This window comes from Carassius carassius, chromosome 24 (assembly GCF_963082965.1).
Source record: "Carassius carassius chromosome 24, fCarCar2.1, whole genome shotgun sequence".
Taxonomy (NCBI): Eukaryota; Metazoa; Chordata; class Actinopteri; order Cypriniformes; family Cyprinidae; genus Carassius; species Carassius carassius.
In genome coordinates, this window is record NC_081778.1 from 10,237,432 (window position 1) to 10,253,282 (window position 15,851).

A 15,851-nucleotide genomic window follows, 5' to 3' on the forward strand; every position below is an offset into this window, starting at 1 on the left:
ACAAATTCAGAAACATGAACTGGCATATTATTGACTCCCTTCTTGTGGCCACTCTGGCTGTTTCTCTCAGTCACACACTGTATTTAAATTACATTATACTGATATAGTGACAGAGTTGCTGGTTTATTTAGATTGTAGGGACCCGAATTTATAACTGAATCAGATATGCTACTGAACCTAGATTGATAGAATTTAAATTATTTGGTGTGGCAACCAAATGTAGAGCTTTTCTGAATACTCAGTGATAGTGAAGCATGCCCTCTTGTGGCCAACAAGGCTAGTGTATCTCAAGTTTTCTAAAGAATGTTGAATATGTCTTTGGATATTCATTGACATATAGTTGAACAAACACCTAAAAACATTATTACTTGTGCAAAATAAAACTATTGATAAATGATCACAACTGGTTTATTGATCTTCTGCAAAGAGGAGCTTCTGAAACCCACTTTTCACAAGTTTCACTGATTTTACACCCCCCCCCCCCCCACACACACACACACACACACACAGTTTACAGTTGTTTCTTTATTTTCTTTTTTTTATACATAAAAAGTTAGCATGTCATGTAGCATGTTTAAATCCTTTTTATATTTATCATTTGCAATATACAAGTAAAACGGCCTTTCGGTAATCTGATGAAATAAATGCCATTGAAATCAATGTTCAGTCATGGCAGAAACCTCTGTAGTTCTGAAACACATTCAATGAAGGTCATGCTAATTAAATGTGCCCACACACACACATACAGTACACACACACACACACACACACACATTTACACCTGAGCAGAACGGCTCATGCACTTTCAACAATATGTGCTTCTTCTGCAATACACCAAATATAATATATCCTTCAAAGATCTGCATTGGGAAGTCAACATAACACATAGTTAAAGTATTTATGTCAGTGCATACTGTGACAGACTAAGACATTATTATACCAGTCTGTCCAAAAAAAAAAATAATAAAAAAAAATTATATATATATATCAGGCACTATAAATTCTTATTGCACCCTTGAAATCTTTAAAGCTTACAATACATATTTCACTTTCTTTACATACGACACACATCAGTCAATAGCTTTCAAAACCACAGCAACTGTACAGTTGTTGTTGTTTTTTTTCAGTTGAACCTGACATACTTTTGAACAATGAAATTGTAGTTGTGCAATTTTCCCATAAAGCCTTTGATACTGCAATTCCAAATGCCATGTACATCCACACTTATAATGTTGGTCTCAACAAAACGTCATTAAAAGATGACTTAACATGAACACGATTGTGTTTCAAGTTCAAACTTGCTGCAATTCTCCATGCAGCACCTTCACAGCCCCGTGGTCTCTGTTTCTCTCTGAAGTATTTCAGTCAGTCGACTTATGAGGATGTAAAACACAGAGTTTGTGCTAACGTGCAAATTATCACCAATTCATGTCAGCGCCTATTGAGAGTCGCGATATTGAACTCTGGTATTACACTAGAATTACTTTTATATAATGCATTAATAAGCCTTTTTAGACTATTAATATTACACTGTCTTTATTTAATTAGCTGGACTATATGGAAAAGGATTCTGTGAAGGTATTTGTTGTAATAAAAGCATGTTTTACAAATTTCTGGCACACCATAGGGGCTGATATAAAGCGCTACAACATGGCCATTCAAAAGTAAATTCTGACCTAAAAATTAATAATAAATTACATAACTTCATTGTCTAGGCTACCATTAGCATTAAGGTGCTATCAGTGCTCTTGCTAGCATCACGAAATGAACCCATTTTGAAATGTTACATTGGAAGATTAACAATGACAAAAAATACACTTTCTTGCTTATCCTTTTATCCTTGAGTAGATTAAAAAAAAGTGCTTAAATTAAAAGTAATTTTGGGGTATGAATTTTCTGCTCTGTTCATAAGCTACATTTTTTCGCAGTTAGCAAGTGCAAATTCCATTAGTTTTTTTTTTTCACACAATGACAAAAGCTTGGAATATACCAAGATACAGTATGTGACAATGCTGAATGAATTGTTCTTAAATGGTGGTCAGATGGACAGAGAAATAGATAAAATAGGTTGTCATAGCAACTGTTATAACAAAATAATCTATACAAATATCATCTTAATAACAGGCACTCAAGTTGTCACAGGGATGATATACTGTATCAATGCATATTACAAATAAATGAAAGCAAAAGGGGACAACAGAGAGGCAACATTCACTTTTCATTGAGGCTAGTTCGACTGGGAGGCCCCGGGCCCTTCATAGCCATACTAGCCCCAACCATAGCTGGGTAACTGCGGTTTCTTCTCATCCCTGAGTTCAGCACTGGCAGTCCCCCCATAGGGGAAGTTACAACAGCGTGGGCTCCAAATGGCGGTCCCGGCCTTCCCATCCCTGGGGTCAAAGTTCTGGGAGCCAGGCTAAACTTCTTCACCTTGTCCACCAGTCTCAAGTTCTGCACACTGACTCCAGTCTGACACTGTATGTCTGTCCGAGCCCTTTTGTCTGCCTCCAGCACTTCCTTCAGAATTGAGCTGGCTGGCCGTGAAGCCAGGAAGGTTTCATACGGGGGGTCTGATGGGCTGTAGTCTACAGGAAACACATGACTGGTGGGTTTGGTTTTGCTGGGGGAGTTCGGAGGGGTGGAGGGGAGAGTGTCCAGGGCAGTGTGCGTGGGGGTGGCAGTGTGTGATGAACTGGGGTCTGGTGGAGGGGCTCGATCCACCCGGTCCCAACTGAGAGGGTTATAGACAGCAGCAGATATACCTCTCTCCTGTAGGAGGCGCACTAGTCCCAGAGAGGTACTGGTGGTCTTGGTTGAGTCGCGGAGGTTGGTGAAACTCTCCGCCAGGCTGAGGCGACGAGGTGTGCAGGGGGTGGACACAGGGGTGGAGCGCAGACTGCTGTTTGACATCAAACAGGAAGCCAGTGAGGGACCTGACAAAAGACTGAAAAAGAAACACTACATTAGTTTCACTTATCAAGTTACATAAGCCACATGTCAAACTGTGCATTGAAAACTTTGTGAATACAATTAAATTAACATATTTCACAAATACATAAAAAGTGACTTGAGTTACATTATAAGATAATTATTTTTTCTCATTTCATGCATTGCCTGAAATCAAACCCATGACCCTGACGTTGTTAGCACCTGTTTGAACTACATGAATGCCATTGTTATATTTAAAAATAAAAAAATAAGCTAATATATTAAATTCAATGGCATTCATGCATTTTCATTTTGGATACAAATTCTTTTGGTTATAGATTAACAGCCTGTTGGCATCAAACCTCACTGCATTTATATATTATTATGTTGTTTGATTAGATATCATGGCTCCGTTATCATGCACTCTGCTTTACAATATTTTATGTACACCCACAGACATAATCATAGATTCTTACATAGTTTGTTATTTACATATAAACTGGTTCTGTCATAATGCTTAAAGTCTCCCACACAAGGGTGTTGAGAAACATTTTTACAATACATCCAGTTAGAACATTAGAGTGGTATGTGTTTATTATAGTGAGAATAGCACACTCCCATGACACAAGGTTTAATCAGTACTAGGCTAGCCATGCTACTACTCCTCACCCCCAGGGGGCTCTGCTCAGTGAGTCTGCTCTAAGCCCGCCACCAGAACTACATGATAGAGAGCCTCCTCATCATCCTCGTCATATGACCTGCAGAGAGCAAGTTACACAGTATGCTTGCTATAGAGACAAGCTATTTGTCTGGAATCATTAATACAGATTTAAGACTGTACAATAAACCATAGGGCGTCCCACTTGTTGTTTCAAGGTTCTAAAGGTTGCTTCTTCCTGCTTAAGTGGTCTGATTTGGAAGCCCACAGATTTCATAAAGGATTAGATTTCTTGCTCAAATTATGCCTGAACATTGTGTTTTTTTTTCTTATTTGTCACCTACACTCTCACAAAAAATGTGCAAAAATTGTACCTTTAAGTGTTTAACATCTTAAGGAAGTACCATCAAAACTCTGTACCTTATTTACCCCCAAAAGATTCATAATAGTACCTTTTGGGGATACATATATATATATATATATATATATATATATATATATATATATATATATATATATATATATATATATATATATATATAAAGGTATTGCTCCAGTGACAAGCTTTAATCCTAAAGGTACAATTTTTGCACATATTTTTGACTGTGTGCAATAGCCAAAAAGGTTTGATATTATCCATAAAATAATGTATACTAACACGTTTTTAAGACAGACAGAGTTTTTACCTGGGTGTGACTCTGGTGAGTTCATCTGTAGGGTGCAGGATCCTGCAGGTGGTGAAGGTGTATGTGGAGCTGGTGTGAGACATACATTTACCAGGGAAATGAACTGGGGAGAACAAGAGAGCACACATCAGTACACAACACCATAAACACACTTAGGAACTCACAGAGGAAGTTAAAACTGCTTCAGGATCTGAGGAGACCTAACGCAATGTAATGTGGCATAATGCACTCTATTATTGTGCTTAAAAATGAGACTGCAGATTTAGAATCTTTACATTTACATACCTGTACAAACCAAAGTTTAAATTGTAAGATTCATCCTGATGCAGTTTTAAATAGCTTCACACAGCAGGAGAGAACAGTGGGAAGGAAGGAAGATCAAATTATGAATTTGGTTACTACGGACAAGCTAGAAAATATTATATACAGGAGCTGGCATTGTGTTTCAATAATTCTCTGCAGAAAGTTGTCATTTGTCATTAAAGGGATAGTTCATCCCAAAGCAAACCAAACAAAAACTAAATTAAAACAAAAGCAAAAACCAAACACAACAATTGTCTGTATGATCTTAGTTATTTACAAGTGTACTCAAGCCCTGATATTCACAGAAAGTATGTGAGCATTATGTATAAAACTCTAAAATGTGGCTTTCAGTGTTTGTGCATTTGACAAGCCTGACTTTGAAAGCATGTGGAGTGTGTTTGTGTACATGTGGTGTCAATGTGACCTCTTTCCAGTGACGTTAGAATCTGTTCACTCACATGACCGTGGGTCGCACCTTCATGTCTTTAATAGAACTCTGTAACATTATCCTTTGAACACACTCAGAACTCCAGCTGGATGCTAGTTACATGCTGGGGCTCCTGTGGGGAATGTGTGATGATGTGTGTTAAATGCATCCAGGGATGTGTATGTGTGTTGTACAGTTTAGTTTCAAAAATCAAACTCTGTGCTAACATACAGGTTTATCAGGGGAGAAATGTGTGGAGAGAGTGAGTAAATAAATGTGTTTTTCCCCCTCAGGGTACTCTGGTAATGAAGATAAGAAGATAGATTGAGAGCAGTCTTTAGGAAATTAACTAGTGCTGAAAATGAGAATTGAGTCTAGAAGCTAATACTAAATATATCTTATTATTACACTCAATTTTGTAAGTATTAGTATTTTAGAGAGACCTACCAATTTTATATAATATCAATTAATGAAAGCCTGTAAAGACCATGTCTGGGTCTGATAATTCAGACTGCCCATTATATAATACCATCCATGCCGTATATCAGTATAATTTTATATATAAAGGGTATATATATATATATATATATATATATAATTATAACATTATATTATGTTGTTTAATTATATTATTAAACTTTATATAGTAATTAATTCAACTAAAATTGCAAAAGATTTCAGTTTTGCTTGAAAAATATTATTTATTATTATTTATAATTATTTTATTTTTTATTTATTAATATTTAAAGTATTTTTCAACCCCTATTCCAGAATTTCCAATGCCTCAATTCTCATTTTTTTTTCAGTACGAGGAGCCAGATAGATGACTGACAGGCAGAATGAGAATAAAGTAAAAGAGTAAAGAGTAAAATAATAAAAAAATGACTGTACTCAAAAGATTATGGCAGCTGTCTTCAGGGGGAGTGGATGATGTGCAGTGGGTGTGTGCCTGCAGCTGAACAAGGAGAGAACCAGCTTGTCCTAGACCCTCACAGGCACAATACAACTGGGGCTTATGGGTACTCCACTAGGGCATTGTCTGTTTTATAGTGAGGCTTTATGTTCCCTCCCCCTAAGCCTGTCCGGAGGGTTAGTGGGGTTATGAGGGTCCCTCACCAGATAAGACCTCCTCCTCTACAGCCTCCATTTGGTCTGACCCCACTCCAGGGTTCCCTCCATTTTTACTGAGCTGCTCTTCCTGGTTATCAGGATTGTTGGCAAAAGGTCGTCGCAAAGCAGGTGAACAAGGCAGAGAGCCCAGGCAAGAGGTAGAGATGGCAGGGGAATGCTGTCCTGGCTCATCTTCCTCCAGGTCAGTGAATTGGTACACCCCTTCCAGGTCCAGCTCCAGTGTTCGAAAGCCCTTGGTGACAACCCCCGGCCGCATATCCAGGATGCCACCCAGGTGGGGCTGAGCGAGCTGCTGCCATGCGTGCAGAGTGGCCGAACCTGATGGGTAGAGGAAACGAGAGCAGAGATCAGAAACAAACTGTAGTAAATGCCACAGAACACCTGAGAACACTCTGAGATCATGAATGCAAGGTGATGTGCATAAAGTGTGACATAAACTTTTTCAAATTAGCATTTGATGCATTCCGAAAGAAATGAGGAAAGAATGAACACATCATGACATGATCTAAATACTGGGTTTCTGTTCAGTAATGTAAATGCTGCTAAAATGGCTCGTCCAGAAACACTAAATCTAATATCAAGATAAAAGACATAGTTCAACACGTAAAACTGATATGTGATAATGTAAGGTATGCATTCCATTACATTTTAGGGATAAAATTATAATCTAACAAGTTACACAATATGTGTTTTTCATTATTCTATTCTATTCTATTCTATTCTATTCTATTCTATATGTGAACCTGGAACACAAAACTAAGTGTCTAAGTGTAAATTTTCGAAATTGAGATGTATACATCTTCTGGAAGCTGAATAAATAAGCTTTCCATTGATATATGGTTTATTAGGATCGGACAATATTTTGCTGAGATACAACTCAGAAAATCAGAAAATCTGGAATATGAGTGTGCAAAAAAATCTAAATACTTAGAAAATCACTTATAAAATTGTCCAAATGAATTCTTAGCAATGCATATTACTAATCAAAAATTCTGTTTTGATATATTTATGGTAGGAAATGTACAAAATATCTTCATGGAATATGATCTTTACTTAATGTCCTAATGATTTTTGGCATAAAAGAAAAATCGATAATTTTGACCCATACAATGTTTTTTTTGGCTATTGCTAAAAATATACCCCAGCTTTTGTGGTCAAGGGTCACATACGTCCAGATGTTCAGCAAATACATATTTAACTGATAACATGATCATAATTAAATATAAAAATATGTAATATTAATCCCTGAGTAATTTTAATTAAGGGTTCATTTCAGATTATAGTATGTAGTCTTGGATTTAATTACCTGTGCAGGTATTCATTTTAGGTAATTTAACCTAGTACATTTTATTGTAAATGCAATCTGTGCCCTTGAAATTTTCATGGTACATAACCAAAGCTGTAATAATCACTGACTCTGGCTGTGGACAGACTAAAACAAAGAAAGAGAAAAGGAGGAGGGAGAAATTAATGTTGTGTTTATTAGAGAGCTAAAATCAGACAGGTGGGGAAATGAAAAGTTAAGAAAATAAAAGAAGGATGCAAACACACAAACTTAAATTTGACAGAAAGAAAGGAGTACACAGATATTGCAATGTACAGTTCACCCCCCCCCCCCACTCCCCCAAAAAAATCATATTGTTCCAAACCTGCATGAGTTTTCTGTGGAATTCTAAAAGAAGATATTTCTTTCAAAAAAAAAAAATTCTTCAATGGTAAGCATAATTAATTGGTTACCAACATTCTTTAAAATAAAATCTTTTGTGTTCAGCAGAAGAAAGTCATACAGGTTTGGAATGTCATAAAGGTGAGTGAATGATAGAATAAAAATTTTTGAGCCAACTATTCCTCAATAGCTCTTTCTCTGGAGCTAATCTATTAAATGTACTTCTATGTTAATGAAATCAGAGCACTGATAATTTGTAAACATGCGTTTTAGATTTCTGCAATCCCTAATAAGCTTTAATAACGGGTAGGCTGTCACACTGCTTAGTTTAGCTTTTAACTAAAACCAGCAGAGGTCGCTAGAAATATGATTATGAATCATAAAGCTGTGAGTGGTTTACAGTTAAACTTGTCTAAAACTGAAGAACATGACAATCTGTTGTAGCACTATTTTTCAAAGCTAAATTAATTCAGTGACCATGTTGTTGACGTGAAGATAATAAACTTCACAAAAACAATTAGTGAAAGATAAGCTTTAAAGAAGCGTGTTTCTAAAATTTTGTAATTGAAAAACACAATTTTTTAAATAGTTCCTCTTTGAAAAAAAAACAACCACAAAAAACAAAACAAATATAGACTATAAAGTGCATCAGGGATAGAGTTGTGCTCCTCACATTAAATCCTAATTTTCAAATGCTGTTATATTTGCGTGTGTGTGTGTGTGTGTGTGTGTGTGTGTGTGTGTGTGTGTGTGTGTGTGTATATATATATATATATATATATATATATATATATATATATATATATATACACACACACTCACACACATATACACAAAAAAAATTGGAATAACTACAGTTTTTATGTTTTTAAAAAGTCTCTTATGCTCAGCAAGACTGCATTTATATGATCGGTTATATGCAGCAAATAAACATAAAAAAACATTTGTGGTATGTGTGTAATATTGTGAAATTTGATTAGCATTTAGAAGAGTTTTTGATTACGATAAAATATTTTATAACATTATAAATGTATCTATAAATATTTTAATTTAAAGCATTTTTAGAAATTAAGTTTTTTTTTATTTTTTTTTTTTATTTAACTTAGTGGCAGTTCATCAATGTTTCCACAAAAATATTAAGCAGCAAAAAATATTTTCAACATTAATAATAATAATGTTAATAACATATGTTTTATGCACCAAATCAGCATATAAGTATGATTTCTGAAAGATCAAATTACACTGACGTTTTGAATAATGGCTGCTGAAAATCAAATAGAAAATAGTTATTTTTAATTAATAACATTTCATAATAATACTGTTTTTAATTGCAATTCTTAAAAACATAGTCTTGGTGAGCATAAGAGACTATTAGAAACATAAAAAACAACTTCTACATTCCAAACTTTTGACCAGTAGTGTGTATATAGTGTGACGTGTCTAAATCTCAAACCAGCAACGAGGTTGTGTGTGTCTGAAATAGAAGGAGTGTTGTGTAGACAGGTCTTCAGCACTTTGGTGCATTAATGCCCACAGAGCATCAAACAACGAGAGGCTGAAAGGCCTGGACTTGGCTCGGTCACCTTCCAGTGGCTTGACGATCTGGAGTTTCTCCGGCAGGTAGGATCGGGTGCTGTAGATGGAGTAAACTGAGTGCAGGGTGCCCAGAGACATGATGCTTTCTGCCGGAGTGAGGGGGCCACTGTCTTCACTGCCACTCCCACCATCTCTCTCCTCGTACAATTCGCTCTTCTCTTCTGCCAGGGCGTTGAGTTTACGCTCTCTCTCCTCCTCAAAGAAACGCTGCTCACTAATGTAGTTGTCTCGTCGAAGGGAAAGACGACGCAGTGCTGCCTCCAGGTCACGAGAGCCGGGTGTGCCAGGCATGCCAGGCTTTCTGTTGGAGTCATCAGAGCTGAAACAAATATTACAAACAAACATTAAAAACAATACAGTGTGGTCCAATGTCCACTAATGAAGAACTTACACACACACACCCACACATACCTAAATGTAACAACTTCTATTGTCTTAATATAAATAGTACCAACATATCAATGTATAGTAATTCTTGCCTGTGCAAATATATAAGCTGATAATTACTTTCTTGTTACAGTATAACTGCAATATATGATAAAGGCTAATATTCTCTCTCTCTCTCTCTCTCTCTCTCTCTCTCTATTATATATATATATATATATATATATAATATTCTGATTTATTATGAGTGTTAGAAACAGTTCTGCTGTCTAATATATTTGATGAATAAAAGGTTAAAAAGAACTGCATTTAGTCAAAATAAAAAAAAAATTCTAATAATATATTTTCTTTATCACTTTTTATCAATTTAACACATCCTTGCTGAATAAAAGTATTGATTTTGTTTAAAAAGAAGAAAGAAAAAAAATTGCTGACCCCAAATTACTGACCAGTAGAGTATATTGTTATTACAAAATATTTCTATTTTAAAAACATAGCTTCTTTTTTTTTTTTTTTTTACTTTTTATTCCTCAAAGTATCCTAAAAAAGTATCACATGTTCTGAAAAAATATTAAGCAGCAGAACTGTTTCCAACTTTGATAATGAATCATCATATTAGAATAATTTCTAAAGTATCATGTGATAATGATCCTAAAAATTCAGCTTTGCATCACAGAAATAAAAAATGATAATTTAAAGTATAATAAATTTAAAAACAATTATTTTAAATTGTAATAATATATCACAATATTAAATTTTTTTCTGTATTTTTGATCAAATAAATGCAGGCTTGATGAGCAGAAGAAACTTCTTTCAAAAGCATTAAAAATAGTAATGTTTCCAAACTTTTGGTCTGTACTGTACTGTACTGTATGTATATATATATATATATATATATATATATATATATATATATTCGGCTGTAATACATTTTATAAATAATTTATCCCTGTGATGGAAATCTTCAGTGACACATTATTATCCAGAAATCAATCTACTATGCTGATTTGATGCTCAGTTATTATCATTTATTAAACATTTTTAACTAATTACAATAGTGTAGAATGTAACTAATTACAATAGTGTAGAATGTAATTTATTAGAATTAGTAATCAAATAGTAAACATTTTTTCTATAACTATAGTTAAGAAAACACACTGTGTTCTATCATACTGCTGAAATATTTATGGTTTAAAACCACGTTTGATGCTCTTACCTGTCCTGATGTGACAGGGTTTCCATTAGCATACTGTTAGTGCGGTTGTCCATTTCAACACCGTCCCCTCCATACATGCTTGAACGGGGTGTGCTCAGACAACTAGGATGCCTGGAATTCATACAGGATGTCTGATTGGACCCTGGGATGTTCATGGGGGATGGGCCCATGGAACGCTGCCGAACAGTCTGGTTGATGTTACGCACTGTCTCAAAGACACGTTTAGGGTGCAACCTGAACAAAAAGAGAAGACAAGAATGTACAGAGGTTCATGGAAATCTTTCTGAGGTTTTTTATCTCTCTCCTTACTCTCCTTAAGCAGTTCAGATTGATTACAGTGCCATCCTACAACCATTGGATTATCTGCTCAGATCTTTAACCAATAAGCTAAATTGATAAAAAAAAATATATAGTAGGAAAAGATTTTAAACATACAATGCCTTGTAACAGAGATTATAATATATATTTATATTGCTCTGAAACTGAAACTGACTCTGACTCGTTAACTCAAGCAGGATATGGGACATAGGCAGGACAGGAAATGAAACACTAACACACCTTTGTTCCTCTACGTCTGGATCAGACATATGAATCTCTTTTCTCATGGTTCCTTCAATTTCTGCAGCTAAAGAGTCCTGTTACACACAAAGCAAAACACACCATTAGCCAGGGGAATAACAATACTATAGCTGATATCACATGACCTTATCAGAATATTTAATTCAGAAATGTTATCCTCTTATAACTCTCTCTTTCTCTCTCTCTCTCTCTCTCTCTCTATATATATATATATATATATATATACAACCCGAATTCCGGAAAAGTTGGGACGTTTTTTAAATTTTAATAAAATGAAAACTAAAGGAATTTCTAATCACATGAGCCAATATTTTATTCACAATAGAACATAGATAACGTAGCAAATGTTTAAACTGAGAAATTTTACACTTTTATCCACTTAACTAGCTCATTTAAAATTTAATGCCTGCTACAGGTCTCAAAAAAGTTGGCACGGGGGCAACAAATGGCTAAAAAAGCAAGCAGTTTTGAAAAGATTCAGCTGGGAGAACATCTAGTGATTAATTAAGTTAATTGATATCAGGTCTGTAACATGATTAGCTATAAAAGCTTTGTCTTAAAGAAGCAGAGTCTCTCAGAAGTAAAGATGGGCAGAGGCTCTCCAATCTGTGAAAGACTGCGTAAAAAAATTGTGGAAAACTTTAAAAACAATGTTCCTCAATGTCAAATTGCAAAGGCTTTGCAAATCTCATCATCTACAGTGCATAACATCATCAAAAGATTCAGAGAAACTGGAGAAATCTCTGTGCGTAAGGGACAAGGCCGGAGACCTTTATTGGATGCCCGTGGTCTTCGGGCTCTCAGACGACACTGCATCACTCATCGGCATGATTGTGTCAATGACATTACTAAATGGGCCCAGGAATACTTTCAGAAACCACTGTCGGTAAACACAATCCGCCGTGCCATCAGCAGATGCCAACTAAAGCTCTATCATACAAAAAGGAAGCCATATGTGAACATGGTCCAGAAGCGCCGTCGTGTCCTGTGGGCCAAGGCTCATTTAAAATGGACTATTTCAAAGTGGAATAGTGTTTTATGGTCAGACGAGTCCAAATTTGACATTCTTGTTGGAAATCACGGACGCCGTGTCCTCCGGGCTAAAGAGGAGGGAGACCTTCCAGCATGTTATCAGCGTTCAGTTCAAAAGCCAGCATCTCTGATGGTATGGGGGTGCATAAGTGCATACGGTATGGGCAGCTTGCATGTTTTGGAAGGCTCTGTGAATGCTGAAAGGTATATAAAGGTTTTAGAGCAACATATGCTTCCCTCCAAACAATGTCTATTTCAGGGAAGGCCTTGTTTATTTTAGCAGGACAATGCAAAACCACATACTGCAGCTATAACAACAGCATGGCTTCGTCGTAGAAGAGTCCGGGTGCTAACCTGGCCTGCCTGCAGTCCAGATCTTTCACCTATAGAGAACATTTGGCGCATCATTAAACGAAAAATATGTCAAAGACGACCACGAACTCTTCAGCAGCTGGAAATCTATATAAGGCAAGAATGGGACCAAATTCCAACAGCAAAACTCCAGCAACTCATAGCCTCAATGCCCAGACGTCTTCAAACTGTTTTGAAAAGAAAAGGAGATGCTACACCATGGTAAACATGCCCCGTCCCAACTATTTTGAGACCTGTAGCAGAAATCAAAATTGAAATGAGCTCATTTTGTGCATAAAATTGTAAACTTTCTCAGTTTAAACATTTGCTATGTTATCTATGTTCTATTGTGAATAAAATATTGGCTCATGTGATTTGAAAGTCTTTTAGTTTTCATTTTATTAAAATTTAAAAAACGTCCCAACTTTTCCGGAATTCGGGTTGTATATAGATAGATAGATAGATAGATAGATAGATAGATAGATAGATAGATAGATAGATAGATATATAGATAGATAGATAGATATTTATGATAAATAATTCATAAATTTATAATACATTGAGGGCTGTCACTAATGATTATTTTGATAATTGATTGATGGCTCCACATCTCTGGCCAGAGATGTCAAATCATGCCCTTCGCTTGCAAGAGAAAGTCTGTCCTCAGTTGTATTGGCCAAGGGGCTGCCCATAGCAGCTGAATCAAATCAGGGAACTATATATGATTCTTCCAGAGTGGGGCCACCAAGGGGACTGAATATCTGACTTCCCTGACTCGTCTGTTGACCTGAGAAAGCAGGGGCAACTGGCAGCATACTGGCGAGTGCTGGGCCAATCGTGGGCCAGGGCATCTTGCTGTATCAAAAAGTAAATTGGGCAGTGAAAGTTGTCTTTTGAGGTGAAGAGGTCCACCTCTGCCTTGCCGAAGACAGACCACATCATTTGAATGTTGTCCCTGGACAACATGTTTGCCGCTTGGTTCATTCTGCCCAGCACATGAACTGCTCTCAGTGAGAGGAGTATGCATTGTGCCAATAAAAGGAGGCGTCGAGCCATCATGTGAAGGGAATGTGACCTGAGACTGCCCTGGTGATTAAAAAGGCTACCACCGTCATGTTGTCCGAAGAGACCAGGACGTGGTGTAAGCATTGCTCCAGGTTTGACCAGGAGCCGAATGCCAGTCTGACCTTGTACAGGGCTCCCCAACCTGAGTTGGAGGCATATGGCGTGACCACCTTCCTTCTGGAGGTCAGTCCCAACTAATGTAATTTATGCCCGCATCCGTGCAGAATCAATAACTGCCCCCAGAAGGACTGCTCGCTGGCTGATATAACAGAAATCTCTTGGCTAAATTAATTATTTTAAAGATGGCTGAGCAGAAGCAGCCTGTGAATGATGAGTTCCTATTCTGAACTGGCTCAAATCTCAGAGGGGAAAGAGCCACGTCAATGCACATCGCAAAAGTGCATGGTGCCAGAGACAGTCCGAATGGCAGCATTGTATATCGATAGGCCACTCTTTCGAATGCGAATCTCTAGAATGGTCTGTAATGTGGGCTATCTGGATATGAAAGTAAGCATCTTTCAGATTCACTGATAGAAAGCAGTCTTCAGGTAATGCTAGCAGGAGGATCTGTTTCAAAGTCAGCATCTTGAATGGCTGATGGCTCATGAGTGGGTGGTTCAGATGCCTGAAATGAGGAAAGAATGAGGAAATAACAGCTGTAAAAGCCCAACTTGCTGTTCACTAGAGGAACCGTTTCCATGGCTCCTTTTGCAAGCAGTGTTTGTACTTTGGACCGGAGAACATGAACATCATTGTCCCGTACCATAGTTTGAATGATACCTCTGGAGCGAGGTGGCCTGCGAAACTTTCTGCGAAAGATAATGATCTATTCTCCTGTGTTGGCAAAGGTTTATAAATTATTTACCTTACTAATCTGATGAAATGTTGCACGTTGCATTCCCAGATGAACATTATAATAAATCCAAACAAAATATGCAGAGATGGAGATTGAGACGCTCCACACATGCAAACGTTTGTGTGGAATAGCATTTCCTGTGAACGGAGCCGCTCTGAGGTGCACAAACATAACCTACACGCATGTTCGCATATATTAAACCTGCATCGCATTTATTTATTTAATTGAATTGTAGCATTTGTGAATTCACAATAGTACTTGCTTAATTATATTTTTAAATGGGTTTATTATATCATGCAGCCTTAGAAATCTGTATAATAATGCATTTGGTGAATTATTGTCCATGAAATGCGGCACTTCCGGTATTAAGCCGGTTACTCGACATGGGCAAAATGCAATCAAGGAGTTTTTATAATCCATTTCAGCTTGTTGTCCATTTCTCACCATGGGGAAGAGGCTGAGAGAGTGGAATCGTCGCGGTGTACTTAGAGGCAGCGTTTTATTCCTGAAGTTCTTCAGTTCCTCCTGAGCTTCATGAAGCATCTCCATACATTCAGCATACTTATCCTCCAGCTCCCTTAGCTACAGAAAGAAAGAAACAGATAAAGACTGATATAAAAAGACTGATAGCAGGTGAAAACAGCACTAAAATTAATTTAATCAGTCAGATCACTGTTTCAATTCAAATAATACAATTCAATGGATAATACACACCAATTTTATGGTTGATTGTTACATTGCAGCATTTTAGTTGAATTACAATATGTGAATATGCTGGTGCATGTGTGTGTGCACATTACCTCTGCTGTTAGTGCTCTTTGGGCATCTTTAGCAGCTCCCAGGTGCTGGGTGAGCTCTTCGTTTTCTAGTGCATACTGAAAAATAACAAACATTATAAATTAATTCACAGACAGAAGTTTGCTTCTTATAACTGACAGCACAAAAAAAAACAAAATGAGAACCATATAAAAAA

At 36.7% G+C, this 15,851-nt stretch overlaps 1 protein-coding gene across 6 annotated transcripts in view; it reads right to left on the minus strand.

Annotated features, from left to right (window-relative positions):
* Positions 1-1,184: 1,184 nt before the first annotated feature.
* Positions 1,185-15,851, minus strand: part of LOC132102781 (trafficking kinesin-binding protein 1-like) — a 62,071-nt gene continuing 47,404 nt past the window's right edge. For 5 of the 6 annotated variants that reach the window (XM_059507427.1, XM_059507422.1, XM_059507426.1 and 2 more), the window contains 8 exons: positions 15,679-15,753; positions 15,323-15,460; positions 11,554-11,630; positions 10,996-11,229; positions 9,383-9,714; positions 6,119-6,451; positions 4,273-4,375; positions 1,185-2,944 (listed from right to left, as the gene is read on the minus strand). In XM_059507427.1, the coding sequence (XP_059363410.1) occupies positions 2,212-2,944; positions 4,273-4,375; positions 6,119-6,451; positions 9,383-9,714; positions 10,996-11,229; positions 11,554-11,630; positions 15,323-15,460; positions 15,679-15,753 (2,025 nt within the window). In that variant the 3' untranslated portion in view covers positions 1,185-2,211. Of the gene's footprint in view, positions 2,945-3,597; positions 3,687-4,272; positions 4,376-6,118; positions 6,452-9,382; positions 9,715-10,995; positions 11,230-11,553; positions 11,631-15,322; positions 15,461-15,678; positions 15,754-15,851 lie in introns of all 6 variants that reach the window. The other variant, XM_059507428.1, reaches the window with a different exon arrangement.